Genomic DNA, 17,553 nt, shown 5'->3' on the forward strand with positions numbered 1-17,553 from the left:
TAAAAATGTCACCATACATGCTGTCACATCATGAGTTTTCTGTACACAAGACATGATTTGACCTGCTTAGAAACCTACTTTGACATACTAAAGTCTCATGCTGAGCCCAGAGCAAGGCACTGCCCGTTTCTGACTGTATCTTTGAATATGCCATAACTTAGCCTGGGCTTGACAACTGTCTGTGTGCCAGCTCTCCCTTCAGACCATCTCCTCTGAAAGTATTTAAGTGTATAAGCTGTTTTGCCACCCACATGAGGCTGCAGATATTGTCCACCTAGACTTCAGCAAAGCCTTCAACACCATATCCCACAGCACTCTTGGAAAAGCCAGCAGCCCACAACTTGTACAGGAGCACTCTGCTGGGTTAACAACTGGCTGGATGGCCAGGCCCAGAGAATGGTGGTGAATGGTGCTGCATCCAGCTGGCAGCCATGGTGTCCCCCAGGAATTTGTGTTGTCCCCAGTTCTGTTTAATGTCTTTATTAATGATCTGGGTGAGGGGAGTTAGTAGTCAATCATTAGCAAATTTGCAAATAACAAGCTGGGGGAGAGTTCATCTGCTGAAGTGTAGGAGGGCTCTGCAGAGGGACCTGGAAAGGCTGGATCAATGGGCTCAATCCAATGACAGGAGGTTTAACAACACCAGGTTCCAGGTCCTGCACTTTGGCCACAACAAACCCCTGCAGTGCTACAGGCTGGGGGAGTGATTTGACAGTGGCCAGGCAGAAAGGGACATGGAGATACTGATGGACGGCCAGCTGAACATGAGCCAGGGTGTGCCCAGGTGGCCAAGCAGGCCAATGCATCCTGGCCTGTGTCACAAGAGTGTGGCCAGCAGGACCAGGGCTGTGATTGTCCCCCTGTACTCAGCAGTGGTGAGGCTGCACCTCCAGTGCTGCATCCAGTTCTGGGCACCCAATTTACGAAGGCTGCTGAGATGCTGGAATGTGTCAGGGAAGGGCAACAAAGCTGTTGAAGGGTCTGGAACATACATCCTATGAGGAACATCTGAGGGAGCTGGGGGTGTTTAGCCTAGAGAGAAGGAGATTCAGGGAGACCTTATCCCTCTCTACAACTCCCTGAAAGGAGGCTGTAGCCAGGTGAGGATCACCTCTCTTCTCCCAGGCCACCAGCATCAGGCCAAGAGGATACTGCACCAAGGAAGGTTTAGGACATAAGGAAGAAGTTCTTCACAGGAAGGGTGATTGGGCATTGGAATGGGCTGTCCAGGGAGGTGGTGGAATGACTGTCCCCTGGAGGTGTTCAAGAAAGGACTCTATGTGGCACTTGGCGCTAGGGTCTAGTTGTTAGGTCATAGGTTGGACTTGATCTCAAAGGTCTTTTCCAACCTAACTGATTCTGTAAAAAGCCCTCTCCTACAATTCTCTTCTCTAGACCAAACAAATTCCTTCAGTTTTGATTTATGGGTTGCTCTCTACAACTTTGTAATCATGTCCATAAGTGTTCATTGGAGCGTCTGTTTCATAATCTAGGGAACCAAAACCAGACAATTTCCAGATGTGGCTTTGGAAGTGACAAGTAAAATGACAATGTCTACTCTCTTGCTGAGGCAAGCTCTGGACACTGTTTGTATTTCTGCTGCAAGGCACACTGCAGGATCATGCTCACCTTGCTGCCCACTAGGACTTCCAGGTCATTTCCAGCAGAACTATCTCCCAGCTGATCAGACCCAAGCACTAACTGCTGCTTGCAATAAACCCCCTTAAGATCTGCTAAACCTGATGTCATTCTTGTTGGCCCAATTCTCTTATCAGTCAACATCTCTATGGTGGCTCTTTGTTCTATCTACTTCTCCAAGTCTGACATATTTCTCCAACTATATGATTACTCGACCCCATCATCCAGATCATTTGTGAGGACTAAACAGTATTGGGCCCATACTGACCCCAAGGAGCTCACTCGGGTCACTAGCAGTGTAACTACAGAATTTAGGGGACATGTGAACACCATCAACTAAAAGGCAAGTCACAATTTACCTGAGGTCCCTCTCTGGAACACAAAACACTTCTAGACAGTGCCAGTATGCAGAAACATGTAAGACATTACTATGAAAATGTGCCTGAACAATTTTACAAACCTGAGCTTAGAAGTAATTAGATTTCAACATCTGAGGTTTCCACCTGTTCTTCAAACAGCTAACATATCAATTAACATAGCAAGTATTCACTCTATGAAATAGTTAAGAAATAAAATCCAGGGCTTTAAAGCTTAGTTAAAGTTTCTACAAAGAAAAATACAACTGTCAAAGTGATGCATTGTTTTTGCTGTTTTTGAAAATGTGAACTACATACTTGAACATCAAGCTTGCTCCAGTGATAAAGGCTGTCTAAGGTCCTTCCCTGAATACAGAAGATGCTAATAGTAAGATGATTATGCAAGTAAGACTCCCATCATCAGTGTGGGAAAAGAACACATTGGTCCTTCAAGATAACAACATATAGAATGAAGGACAGAAAATGAGTCATCCCATGTGATGTGTCACAGGTCTGAACAGAAGCTGTATTAGCTCATTTTCAGGGCTGCATTTCCCTTCAGGCTGATAAAGAAGTTCAAAGTTGCCCTGGACAAAGTTTTAATCCCTTGGGTTAGTACAAGTGTTAAATTATTCAAGGGCTATTATGTTAGGCATCTGCAATTTAACAAGCAAACAACGTATTGAGGATAGCCAAGGAAAACAAACCAAAGATGCACACTCCAGCCAAGAGAGGTCTTAGTCCTGAAACAAACTGTGGGTTCAAAGTTTGAAATATGAATCAAAATATATCAAAATGAGCCTTTAAAGCAGTTAACACAAGTTAATTGATGTACATTAACTTACATAAAACAAATAATTCTTGACATATTTATACCACTGAAACAACAGATTCCAGGACTTATTCTCAGACAATTTTTTGGTCTAGAATTGTTAAATCAAATGAGAGACACTACCAGAGAGTAAGTAACCAGACATCCAAATGTACAGTCATTTACAGTGTACATGTAGTTTTGTAACAAAGGCTCTTAAAAATGAACTGACTCTGGTACCAAACACCAAGTGATCAGGCTGGTATCTGAAAACACATGTTGCAAGGATTCATCTCTAAGGCCTCAGGCTCTATCTCTGCTCTTGCCTGGATGCCAGATCAGCTTCATTGAAACCACATTTTTGAGTAGAAAAATAATTTCAATTTATAGTTAAACCAATTTATTTTAGAGACATCTCCTGTCTCTTGAATTACCACAAGTGCTCAATGTAAGAGACCACCACTATCATTTAGCTTAAGGGCTGGAAAGCCAAATCCTAAGAGCTCACTACCTATTAACTACAAGTTAGAAGCATCATCCATGAGAACCTGTCTTGTTCTCACTTGAGTTTCTGTCCACAGGCACCTCTGGATAGATGAAGTTTTTACTTACAGACCTTTTGAAGCATAAGGCCTTCTACGCTAAAGGATAAGAAAAACACAACAACATACTGCAACAGAAAACCCAGCTTCTCAACCCTATGAGAACAGTCTAAACAAAGCTTTTGAGATTCCTGTCTATTTGTTACTCATGGAAGTGGTAGTTCAGTCAGACAGTAATCTGAAAATAAATCCATCTACGGGAAGAGCCTGTCACTCCCATGAGTGCCACAAATAGATCAGTACCTTTATGCAGTACCAGTTGGCACTGAAGAGCAGCAAGAAGCTGAACATGCCAATGAACCCAAATAAAATCCATGCTCCAGAGTATTCAATACCTTATGAGAAACCACATAAGCATTGTGTCTAATTTGCTTAATCTCCACTTCTCCCAAGCCCCTTTCCTTCTCATCCTGCAGCAGATTCAGCCACTCTCGTGTCACTCACAGTTGGGATTTAGAAGGAAGAGTTGCTGTGCTGATTCTTAGTCTCTTGCAGACTCAGCACATTGCAACACTTGAGACTTGCCACACTCACATAACCCATGGGCAGATAAGGGAAGTCTTTCTTATTAGTTGCCCACCATGCTGATAATAGTCACTCAGAAACAGAAAACACAAGTGAGGTTGCAAGAAGTTGCAAAATCGTGTTTTACTGACATTGTTGCATCAAGCAACTACTTCAGGGATAAACCCTTGAGTATTAAAAAGATCCAGAAAGGTTTTCCGCTGGAAACTATAACCTCTAGTGTAAGATTTCAAAATTGCACAAACTATGAGAGAATCTCACTTAAAGGGAATGTTAAGGTGGGAACACCTAATGATCAGCCACATCAGCCATAAGCACATAGATCAGTTGAGAGGAAGACAGCAAACCACATTAAAATTAATATACTAAATCACTTTAAAATAGAGTTAAATGACTTAAAGCTGAACACCTACCACAAAAAAGCCTGAAGCCATCAGTCATTATAATTTAACTACAATTATATATAATTTAACTGTAATTATAGCTGCTATGTTCAGCTAGTAAGATATGGTCAAATGATTAACCTGTGGCCCAAACAGAATAATCACTCCTTGTTAGAGATCAAGCAGAACAAGTAAATATTTTCTCATCAGCTTGGTGCACAACCAGAACTAAAAATAAAGATAGCTTAACAGCTCTTTCTGGTTAAAGATATTTAAGAAATAAACCTGTGATTTCAATAAATTATTGAAAAATACTTGTGTAGCATTTCAGAAAGACTTCCTACTACATTTATTAGGGGGTCTATATATCATGCAAGTGGCTTTAAAGTGGTTATTACTGAGATTTTTAAAAGACGTCTATCTAATCTTGGGCAAGAGGTGCAGAAATAAATATTGACAAACATTTCTTACACAGCAGTGCCCTCTAGTGAAGTCACATAAAAAAGCCAAATTAAAAAGCAAATTCTTATAACCACTGTATAAAATACAACAAAAATGTTCTCAGCTTTAGACACAAATATTCATATTCCTATTTTCTTACAACAGAATCCTTTTATTTCAATCCTCCACCTCAAAGTGTGACCATGAAAGACAAAACGTTCAGTTCTACCAACTGGACTGACAAAAATGCATCTATTCAAGTTAGAACCAGCTAAACTATTTTAATATATGCAGGATTTAAGAAAAACAGTCAAGTATGAGCTAATTTTCTTTAATACAAATGCCCCAGTTAAAAACCTCCTCCCTACATTTAAATAATTATTTTGGTATAGAAAATGCTTTTATATACTAGTAGCCTAATCAGCTTTTTATTTCAATTATGCTAGCCAAAAGGGAAGTCTCAGGATACCTTTTACCCTTCGCAACGACTGACAAAATTCAGTTGCTTATATTGAACAGTTTCCTATGGACACAAGGCATTGCTGCCAGCACTGCTCCTGACTGAGCACACTGCTCAGTCCAATTAAACAGCCTCAAGGGAGGTGCACTTTCAGGTGTCACACCAACCCAAGCAACACTGAGTTTGTGAAAGAGGAACTGGGACTCCACTTTGATTGAAACTGTACCTTCTCGGTGCAGCTTGACTGCACAGCTCTTCTGAAAAGTTATCTGACCTTCCAAGGATTCATCACCTGCTTTCTCCTAAAGCCACGTCTCCCATCTCTGACTACCGACTCATACTACCATTCGAAAATAAAAATTGGAATTTAACAACCTTACTTCCAGAACATCATTAAGCATGGCAAATAATAACAGCCATTTATTTATCTTCCCTTAAATTACAAGGGCTGAAGGAGAAAGCCTATTAAATGCATCTGAAGATGTCAAGCTCTCTCATGGACAGTTGCTTCTCTCATGGCTATTTGCTTCCTCTAAAAATTTCATGCCATGCATCTTCAAAAGTCATTCAACATGTTATCTGGTAAAAAATCAGTTTTTCATAAGAAGTTTTAGCATCCAGTCTTCAGTTGCTATGAGAGCACATAACTTTTGAATAACGTTGTTATTAAAAAACATCTCAAAGGGTGGAACAGATTGACCAAACGGGTTCACTACGGCAATTCTTGCATGATCCGCTGGACTCAACATGAATCTTGCACTGAGCACATTTCTCTATTCTTCATCCCTACTGTATCCTGCTATACATTCACCTTCATTTCTCATAGTAGTGTTTTCTCTCCACTAAACAGACTCATTATTTGCCAGTGTTCAAGTGGACAAAAAATGCTGTCAAAGTTTCTAGGATACAGAAGCCAAATACAACAGCCTCTACATTACAGCTGTTCTACTACACACTGTCAACTTGTGCTTGCTGGACAAAACATCCCTGAAAGAGTTAATTCTGCTCCAGTTACAATACTGATTAGAATTATTTTGCCTAGAAAAGCATTAACAACCAAAAGCTTAACCTACTTTCCAATTCTAAAATTTTCAAGTACAAAACAATTTACCCACCAGTTTAATATCTACAGTTCTCCAAGAGTGTAGTAGGAATCAGGCTGTTAAAACAACCATCAAACTGGTTTGTTATTTTGGTTATTTACTACTTCACAGAGAAGTGGACACGATGAAAGAGTTACATTTCTATTTCAGAACTGGCATTGAAGTTATTAAATAGTAATGACGATGAATTGATGAATCTCAATTTCTCAATAGCTGTTTGACATCTGCTTAAAAGACTATCACTCATGAAGGAGTGCTTTTAAGGTTAGGCAGATTCTAAAAGGTTTTAAGCTCTTTGATTGTTAATAACATCAACTGCAAAAAAGTAAATCATAATCCAGACAAAAATTAGGTGTGAAAAGGTCATCATATTTGTGAGTAGACAAGCTAAGCTTTCTAACATTTCTTCTTTCAGGATGGAGAAAAAAATGAGCACTTTATAGTTCCATAAGAAATAAAATAATGCTTATTAAATGTTCAGAAAAATTACAAAACCAATTATAGTCATCCTTCAAGGACATGCTAAGTGAGATGCACAAGATCACTCAAAAATTAATCTGCCTACTGTTGTATGAGCAACTCATTATTCTGTCTCAAATTCAAATAGCAACCTGGAGCTGACAACAACTATTGTTTTAATTCCTAAGGCCATGTAGAACCATCTCAATGAAAAACATATTAAGGAAAGAATAGATGCAAACTACATGATCTGTGAAACTGTTTCAAATTCTCCCCCAGCCAAAACCAGCATAGCACTGCAGGCCTAATTTATCATTTTCTTGTTACTATTCCATATTTATAGACATAGAAAGCTGTCAGTATAAATCATCAAGGTCATGGACTTGCAGAGCCCTCTTGAAGATCACCTATTCACATGTCTTACAAAACAATTTTAAGTACCAAACATTGTACATCAGTACTATACATTACATAATACCAAAAAAGTAGACTTTGTGATAAAGCTTGAAAACAGATAAGCAACTACCAATTAAGAATTTTGTTGAGAATTAAGACATGTTAAGACATAGATCTAAATAATGTTGTTCATTTAAACGTTGCATGTACTTGAGAAAACGAAATACATTTATGCTCTTGCCAGTAATATTAATGTATCAAGTGAACATTTGTAGACTTCATCTACATTATTCACCTATGCTATTTTACATTTTTTCCCTTAACAAGTTAAAAATTCAGCATACACAAGTTGCATCTTTTTTGTCCCTTCCTGATCTTCCAAACAGTCAATTAAAATCAAGAAAAGATTCTTTGGTATATTCAGCAGGGAAACCCAACATGAAGTTTTAGTATTAGATTCTAAAAATACATACTAAAAAGTATCAGTCCAAAGTCAGTCAAAAGAAACATAACTGCAGCTTTTATATTTTTACATCCATTCACAGAAGGAAGCAACTTTGCTTTTCATCCAACCAAGTTGCAAAGTTACAAAATAAAGGAAAAAGAAATTTGTATTACTTGGATTAAGAACAGGTATTAAAAGTTTGGTTGTTCCCCTACTCTGAATTGGCAGTCTCCCTTTCACTTACCCAATGAGCTTCTGAAAATTGCCACCTATCAAAGTACTTCAAAGCTATTACTATCTTCTGACAGAATAATCTTGCACAAACTAGCAGTTATTAACACATAACTACTTATTTTCTGACATGGCGTAGTTTTACAACAAAGTGCCCAGCACACTTTTTGAAACACTAGTTGTACTGAGGTGAATAAATCATAGTAACAATCTCTAATAAATCTTTTATTTTTTCCACAAATTAACAGCTGTGATGGAATAAATTGCTGTCCAACACGAGCTAAATGAGGTTCTAACAGTAAAACCAATACTGTAGAAAAAATTAATCCAATAAAGAACCAATCTTATTGTCAATCATTGTCACCTAAACCCTTTCATAAGCTAGACCCAAGCTTAAAGAGAAGACACCTCACACCATGAGGTACAATGTGACCCACTAGTACCACTGTAAACCCTGCAGATCCACACAGCAGAATGCCTGAGGTTTGGATGGACTGTGGAGGTCCTCCAGTCCAACACCTCTGCCCAAGCAGGGTCCCCTAGAGCTGCTTGTCCAGGACCCTGTACATATGGCTCCTGAGTATGTGCAAGGAGGAGACTCCACAATCTCTCTAAGCAGCCAGTGCCAGGGGTCAGACACCTGCAGAGTGTTTCAGCTTGTGCCTCCAGCTCTGGTCCCATCCCTAGGTACCAGTGAACACAGCCCAGCTCCATACTCTCCGTACTGCTCCTTCAGATGCTTGCACATGTTGATAAGACTTCCCTAAGTCATCTTTTTGTCTTGGCTGACAGTCCTGGCTCCCAGTCCTTCTACATAAGAAGAAAGTTCCTTGATTGTCTTTGCAGGCCTTCACCAGTTTCCCTTCTACAGCTCCATCTCTCTCATAACGAGAAGACAAGAACTCCAGATGTGGCCTCACCAAGGTTGAGAATAAAGGCAGAGTCACCAACAAACTGCTGGCAATACTCCTCCTAGTGCACTTCAGGATACCACAGGCCTTCTCCCAGCAAGAGTACATTCCTGGCTCATAGTTAACTTGGCATCCACCAGAACTCCCAAGTCTCAGAGCTGCTTTTCTCCTGAGTGGTTCCCCTGGCTATGCACACATTCATTCCTCCTCAGCTTTGCATGTTCCCTTGCTGGATTTGATTATGTTCCTGTCAGCCCATTTCTCCAGCCTAGCAAGGTCCTTCTGGACAGCTCCAATATCAACTCCAGAAGGTATTCTCCCAGTTCTGTGTGAAGTTTGCTGAGGGTTCTCCCCCATTATCCTGATCATTAATGAAAATACTGAACAGGACTGGAACCAGTATCAATCCCTGGCATACACCACAAGTCACTGCCCTCCAACTAGACCTCATGCCACTGATCACCATCCAGGGGGCCTAGATATTCAGCCAATTTTCAAATCACTTGACTATCTACTCATCCAGCCCATATTTCATCAGCTTCTCTATGAGGATCTTTTGGGAGAGGCTCAATGTGAGCTAGACGTACATTTTCCAAACATGGCAAAGCCACATGACCAACAAGAGATGCTGTTTGTCTGTTACAGTGTGGGAAGAGCTGAAGGCTGACATGGGAATTATTACTCTGAAAACAGCTTAACTCAAAAGTGTTCTTCAGAATAAAACTTCTGAAGCTTCAGAATTAAGTGCTATGCAGATCTGTCCATAAACTGGCTTCCAGAATTCTGAATTATGTTTAAAAATTGTACTGTAGCAATATGAATAAGATCTGGAGACGGCACTCATTTAAACTGTTATACACAGTTAGAAAGAAGTCATGCTGTTGAAAAACATTCTGGATGACCACGCACCTAATAAATTTTTGGTTTCTTTGGTCCTAAGCTATATGCCTGCTACAGTCAAAGCTTTTGGGAAATTTAGACAATTCAGTTTTGCACCCACATCTTGAAAAAAGTACCTTAGGAAAAATAACTGTTCAGTGGAATGACCGTAATAAAAAAAAACCAAAACAAAAAAAAAAAAAAAAAACCAAACAAAACTAAAGAAGTGAAAGTTTAAAGTTAAATTAAGTAAATGTTTTTAGGGCAAATGTAAGGAAGGAATTTGAGAATTTACTGCTATGGTCTTTTAAATAAAGTGAGACACTGTTGCCACTTCTGCAGTTCTGCAGGACTGTCCCAAATATCACCACATGGAAAACTAAACAGAACAAACAAATTTATGTTCCATTTAAAGTGTGAAGTCAAAATCCTCTAAATACTCCTTAATCATCTTCCTTGCAGCTCATTTTCTCATTTGAATGACATGGCGTTAAGAAATACCATAAAGCATTTACTTTACTCTGGATTCCTCCAGATATTTCCTAGCAAGCATGAAACTTTAATTAAAATCTAATTCCTATAATAACTGGTTTTTAGTAGGTACCAAATACATAGACAATCTCTGTGTTAATTCATCAATTAAAGTAGTTGTGAATTTTCTCACTGACCTTTTTTGGAAAAGCAACTTTTGCACTAACTTCTTAAGCCAGTAATTTCCATGCTATTACCCCTCCCCAGTGATTTACCTTAAGGGATGAGATGCTTTCAGGATCAGTATTTATTACTAATAGCTCCAAAATCTTTTAACTAGTATTTCAGGGAAATTGAGGAGATCCGGAACTTCTCATACCAAAGAAATTTTACTTCTTTGGCAATTTCAGTTTTAACAGTGTACTTCATCCTACCCCATTCAGATGCCGGGGAAAAGCTCACAACTCAAAAGCACAACTCTGCATTTTCCCCTCAAACTGCAAGAAAGGCTCTTCTCTGTATGTACCACTACATCAAATTTACTGTGATTTTGATGTTTGAAGCCACAGAAAATGGAAGCCAGCAATCTAATATAATGACAACCCCATTGAACTGTAGTATTACCTACATATGTGTCATAGCCAGTAACACAAGTGCTCAGTTATCTGCAAATCCAGTCCAGCATGATGCTTCAGTTTGTATTGTCCCTCAAGTGTCACCTTCACCCTCAAATCCCAACATATCAAATGCTAGAACACAATATGATCTGATAAGAATTCTGTTCCTCATTGCATTAACAGCTCACCATGTACTTCAGAGTAATGTATCAAACCAATCAGGGCCTTGAAAGGTCCCAAACACTGGACTGATGGTTAAAAAATAGGTTTTAACTACATTAGTCCTTGGGGTAAATTTGTTAGTTCCATAATTGAAACTGCAGCCATTTACAGTCTCAGTAACACCACCCTGCTGTATATCCCTTCTCCTGTGGAAGCAGGAGGATCTGCTTTCATAAAGGAAGCCTGGGCACATACACAGGCTGAAGTGAGCTTTTGCTCTCCATTTCTACTCAAATTCAAGGCTACCTGCTGACAGTGCCAAAGCCTTTTCCCCCCAACTTCTCACATTATTGTATATTACCACAACACAAATTCATTTTTAGAGCAGCCATAATCTAATTCTTCATGCTGAAGGCCACACAAAGCAGTACTGCTAACATGCATTTAACTAATTGTAGAATGGATAAATTGCACTGCCAGGGACTTGAATAAAATCACTTGATTCATCTCTTTCATGGTTTCTTCCATAAATAACATTTTAAGATGAAATCAGTCAACTGCAGTCACAGCACTCCTATTTATTTTTAGTGTTTTCTGTTATAGTAGGCATTCAATGTAAGGCCATTTTTAATTAGGTATGAAGGGATTTGCTAACATATTACAATACAACCTTTATTAGGCAAGCATTTAGCATTAAGATTTTTTTCTTTACTGTGAATGAGTATATAGAAGACCAGATATACCTGTTCCTAATTTCCCCTTAAGAATAGAATAGCAAACTCTGGCACTGAAACAAGTTGAGGATATGCGGAAGTCCGGGAAAATAAAAAAATTTCAGTTACATCTATACCACAAATCCTGAACTCTTCACTGTGTAAACCACAGATCTGAGATCACCTCCATCCAGAGACACAGGAACTCAGACCACACATCTGTTCTTTTTTCCATCATCTACTAAGCATTTGTGGAAAATTTTGAAATAGGTGTCTTAGTTCTTGTGTTCACTCTTACATAACAATATTCTCTTTCTGTGCTTAAAAACAACAACTAACACCAATGATCAAAGAGTGGTTTGATGACTAAGCGCAAAGATCTCCCACCTTTGGAAACTGGCTTAAGCAAGTTGATAGGCAGCAGAAGGCTACCTGAAAAACAAAGACTTCTCTGTGCACTCATGTCTGTCTCACCTAGAGGTGTTTTTTTTAATACAAGGCTGATACAGAAAAAAAAAAAAAAAAAAAAAAAAAAAAAAAAAAAAAAAAAACCAAAAACCACACCACCCCACAACACAAAGACATGGGAAACTACCAAGAGAAAGTCACTCCTTCCAGAATTGTGTTCTCCTGCTCTGAAATAGAGCGAGTGGAGTAATCCAAACTGGCAGAAACAGACTACACTCGGAGCCAACCACTCCCTGAAGTTCAGGCAAGTACAACAGCCCAGAAACTTTTCATTACTAAAGCAATTTCTGCATTATGTCATGTCATACCACTGGGATAAGTCCAGCCCATGCTGCTGCAGGTGAAAATAGCTTAAATATGGAAGCCTGACCATCACTGCTGGTGGGAAAGGTGTCATGAAAGCTCTAAAGCTTTCATAAAAAAAACAAAGAAAACAGTGTTCCAGGTAGGAAAACAGACCTTCTAATAGGTGTTTTTCACTCTCTGTGACACATTTGTACCTCAGTCCACCCATATATCAAAGCCAGCTCACTGCTAAGATTCTACAACTGCCTGCAAACAATGAAAAAAAACTCACATCAGACATACATAACAACCCACTCCTGTGTGAGCTCATGCCCAAAACTTCTGTAAAATAACTCCTCCATTTCTCCCACTCTCCCTTAACACCTACTGTAAAATAGAACAGAGAGTTACGGAAGAATGAAATACAACAGTTAAAAATAAAGGAAATCAATTTCACACTCCAGGCATTTGCATAAACAGCTCAGCTGAAGTTTACAAAGCAACAAATTAGCACAAAAGTCTTAGTAATTAAGACATTCAGATAAGAGTTAGTTCTCATGCCTGATGTTTCACCTCATTTATCACTCAGTATTTATATAAGTTGTAAATACATTGACACTAAAGCAACAGTATTGAAGATTTAGGTATTGTCTTCATCTGAGAACACACAGACAATACAGAACACTGGAATTATTGAACATGGATTTCCAGGTTCCACATATTTCCTGGTTCAGCTAGTGCTGAAGACAGAAGCATACTGTGATACTCAGCTGAATGGTGCCTATAACCAGTATGGGTTCAAAAATAAGTGGGCAATAACACTGGAAGTAGGAAATACTAGCACTAAATTGAAAAACATTCCAAGAATCACATAATCATTAAGGCTGGAAAAGACCTCCAAGATCATCAAGCCCAACTTTTGATGGAACACCACCATGCCCACTAAACCATATCACAAAGTGCCACATCTGCTAAGACAACAGATGTACATTTTCACAATGTACAACCTCTGTTGCACATTGTGAAAATAAAGCCACTTTATTCCTGACTGAAGCGTAAACAATCTCATATTTCAGATGTTTGCTAACAGTTATAAAAACCATAGTTGTTTTTTTGAACAAAACATTGATATTATTCTCCCAGCTAAGGTCTTTTTCTTTTGTTAGTATCATAGCTAAAATAATACAGTATGTGCTCTTCAGCAATTCAAACAAGAAATGAATCTTTTCTGCATAATTAAGGAAAACTAATTAAAATCTGACACATTATTACAAGCTAAGTGGAGGTCTAGATCTTTTTTGACCATTACACGATCCAGATGTCAGCAAGCTAGCTTGAATAATTTAATGACCCATGTCACTTTAAGAAAAGGCTTAAAGTAATAAAATTTATCATCTTTATCAGGTTAAAGCACTTCGCCAATGGGGCTGAGAGCAATTCAGCTCACCTAAAACACCCACTAGTTCATCCACCCAGTTGCTCTCCTACCTACGGCACAGAGCCTGATGGCCACTAAGCTGTCAGGGTTCTGACACATCTGTGAACCTGTACTGAACTGCCCTCCATAATTCTGCTGTAACTTACACCAGCTGGAGAGACAGAAAATCATTAGCTCTACTTGTTACTCATTTAACATTCTAAAGGTAGTATTTCATAAGCACTTTACCCCCTTCCCTCTTTCTTAAATCCTTTTTCAAGTTTTATAGATTTACAGTTTGCCTGAAACAGACACCTTCTTGGACACCAATGCTTCAAAATAATTTCCTGCATAAGCTATGGCTACAAAGGCACTTAGAATTCTCTAGCAAACCTACACAGGAACAACTACGTTAGAGTCAGCTTCCAATGGAAGAAAACATTATACTAGCAAGGACATGAATCTAAAGATAAAAACCTGTCAGAAAAACAGTAATTTCTGAGAAACTTTAAAGATTTGTCTGTTATCAGCCACTTATCTTAAGCTTTTAAGTTGCTTCTTTGTTGCAATATTTTACCTTGACAACAAATTAAAACACGTAGTATTACAAACATGCTGATTATTCACTGAATGAAGAAATAGAACAAATTGGAAAAGCAAATGATCACATAAGCATTAAATGTTGGCCAATGTCAGTAAGTTAAAACAGTTCCTTTTCTTTCTATGTAAAAGCAAGTGTCAAGCACTTAAACTAACATAACCTTAATCATACCACATACAATTGGTTACAGAATGAACCCTTCCAAATCCCTCTCATAAGGAACTGCAGTACCTTAGCTCCATATCAACTCTAGGTTATGCCACAGTCCAATGAACAAAAAAGTGCAACATTTAATTCCTAATGTCAGAGTGGAGAAATAAAATAAAGGCTCAAGAGCAAGTAAAGTCAGTGACTGTGTTACAAGTCACAAGTAATGTGACAACCCCTTCCATAAACACATCAGAATTAAGTCTGATCTCTGCTCACTACTAAAACAGCAGTCCATAAATTTGCAGCAAAAAATTTAGAACTTAGAATGACTACTTCAAGCCATGAAAATCCAGAGCTAAAGACACGACTGAATCTTTTCAGTATGACACGTTTTCAACACAGGTAGAGATGGTGATAACTGAAAGTATCATGAAGGTAAAAATCTGAAAACGCTGCATAACAACTTACTGTGTAAGTGATAGCTGCCAACATTCCAATCACAGTCAAGGAGCTAATGGAAAATGAAAGTGCAGTCAAGCCATCTGCAAAAAAAAAAAAACTTGTTGAAAATACAGTAGATGTGTAAGAACAGTTCTTTCTAAATTAGTTTCCAGAACAGATTTAAGTTCATGAGAAAGATGAAAACATAGTTAAAAGTTATAACTCACACAAAAAACTTACCTAAAAGAGCTTTTTGACCAGAACAGATTTTATATGAAATTGCAGGATCCAGGAGAGACTCTTGTCATTTTCACAAGCTCACAGAAGTTACATTGACCCAAATGGTTGAAAAGACACTAATGAACTTGCTCCCATAAGTTTCTAATATCTCTTCAAGACTTATTTCTGGCCTCCCCAGGGTGCTGCAGTAACTTGCACAACTTTCATGTGCATTCTGGACGGTTCATCTTAGTTTTGTTTGCTACTTAGTTTTGATTCCTCCTACCAACAGCATTATCCAGAATCAGACAAGCATGGATCCTTTAACCAACCAAAAAAACCCTCAGCTTCACTCAGTGTATATACAGACCAACAAACTGGACAAAGCTCAGGGGACTATAGAGTTAATGTAGCCTCATAACTCTAATAATTATAAGAGATAGTAAAAGTCACTAAATAAAAGGCATTTAACTCACTAAAATCTTCTGCATAATTCTTCAGAACAGGTCTGTCCCTGACCTCACCACACAAGACATCGCAAGCGGCTTTGGTCACTTAGTAACACTGAAACTTATAGTAAATTACAGAAATTGACCTTCAGCAAACAATTTCATGTTTATGCTCAGTCACAACCAGAGTTTACTGTTTTCCCCCATGTCCTCCCCTCTACTTAATTCAAAAATTTACAATAAGTTTTATTTCTACTCACACAGATATACTAGCCTGTTTCCATTCATTGGCTAGTTTCCATTCTTTTTTACTGAGCACAGCACCAAGCAGTCGCCAACTGAGAAATCATAACCTTACTCTATGAGAAACTGCACCCCTCTTCTGACCAGCCCTACAGGCCTCCTTCCAAAACCACCAAAAACTAATAGAATAGCACAACCAAATCCAACTTCACTGCTCAAATCTCTCCTTTACTGTTTTTGCTAGATAACATCAAACAACTTCCCCAGAGCTAAAAGCAATGTGTTGCTGTGTTTCAAACACTACAGCTATGTTTAAAACTTATTAAAAAACCCAAAAACCTACCAAAAACCAGCTAGCACTATTTTTCCTTCAGTAGCTGTCAAAATTTGAGTTGTTTCTGAAGTTTAGGGGGCAAAAATTACCCAAGTGGCCCCTATTTGAAACATATCACACAATGTACTTACACACCATATTGGATGATCCTCCTGTATTTGAAGTATTTGAAACCAACATTTAATATCCACTTTAGAAGTCTGAACTGTGCTCAATGCAACATTAAGAAACTAACTGGCTGAAAAATTGTAATTGTATACCAGCAGTATATTATCAGGCTTTGCCCCAGTGGATGAGTTTGCATTTCTTTCATTACCACACAACCAACTACCAAGTGATGTTTGGATGTTTGTTCTACATCTTTGTATTTCTTGGGCCACTACAGACAAAGGAAAGGGGTAAATTAAAATAAAAACAGGACCACAGGCACATGTCACGGACATTTTTTCGTAAAAATCCTCTCTTTGGGATTTTTCCTCTTCTGGGAAGCTGAGGCCTCCGAAAGAGAATGTAAACAATAATTATCTGCTGATATGGAATGCAATAGGTGCACCTGTGATTGGCTCATGTTCCATGTTTACAATTAAGGGCCAATCACAGGGCCAAGTTCTCTGGAACAGATTCACAGAGAGCTCTCTTGTTTTTAGTTTCTATTCTATTCTTAGCTTAGCAACTTCTGCAACTTTTCTCTCTATTCCTTTTAGTATAGTCATAATGTATTATATATCATATATTAATAAATCCAGCCTTCTGATCATGAGAACAAGATTCTCGTCTATCTCTCTCACCCCGAAGAACCCTCACAAGTCATGTAACAGGCACAAGTAAAGACAACAGGCAAGCATTTTGTCCTTATTTCTCTAGCACCTGGAACACAAAAGAACCCTTTGCAGAGAGTTGCTGTCTGTGGAGTAGCTCAATGAAAACACAAGGGATCCCTGCATGGGGGTCTTGGGAGGCAGCAATCTGAAGATAAGCCAGCAGCAGGCAGTGCCAGCATGGAAGTCCCATGGCATCCCAGACTGCACCAACAGCAGCATGTCTGTCTATTAAAGGAAGGGACCATACAGTGCAACCAGTTCCAAGGCCCCTGCTGCAGGTTAAGACTGATAAATGTGAGCAAGCTAAGGGAAGAATTACAGTGGTTGGAAGCTGGAGCACATGCTGTGCAAAGCAGCTGAGGGAGTCAGGCTTGTTTGGCCTGGAACAGAGACAGGTTTGGAGACCCCCAATACAGCCTGTCTGCTTAGCAAACGGGGAGCCCAGGTTCTTCAGTGGTGCACAGCTGTCAAGTGTGAGACAGCTGGGTGACAGCAAGTATATCCACAACAGGTGAGAGAATT

The 17,553-nt window shown here is 38.9% G+C and overlaps 1 protein-coding gene across 2 annotated transcripts in view; it reads right to left on the reverse strand.

Annotated features, from left to right (window-relative positions):
* LMBRD1 (LMBR1 domain containing 1) overlaps window positions 1–17,553 on the reverse strand; it is a 66,330-nt gene that overhangs the window by 27,648 nt on the left and 21,129 nt on the right. For both annotated transcript variants that reach the window (XM_064707332.1, XM_064707333.1), the window contains exon 7: window positions 14,993–15,066. In XM_064707332.1, coding sequence (XP_064563402.1) covers window positions 14,993–15,066 — 74 coding nt within the window. The remainder of the gene's footprint in view (window positions 1–14,992; window positions 15,067–17,553) is intronic.

The sequence above is a fragment of the Zonotrichia leucophrys genome, chromosome 3 (assembly GCF_028769735.1).
Source record: "Zonotrichia leucophrys gambelii isolate GWCS_2022_RI chromosome 3, RI_Zleu_2.0, whole genome shotgun sequence".
Classification (NCBI taxonomy): Eukaryota; Metazoa; Chordata; class Aves; order Passeriformes; family Passerellidae; genus Zonotrichia; species Zonotrichia leucophrys.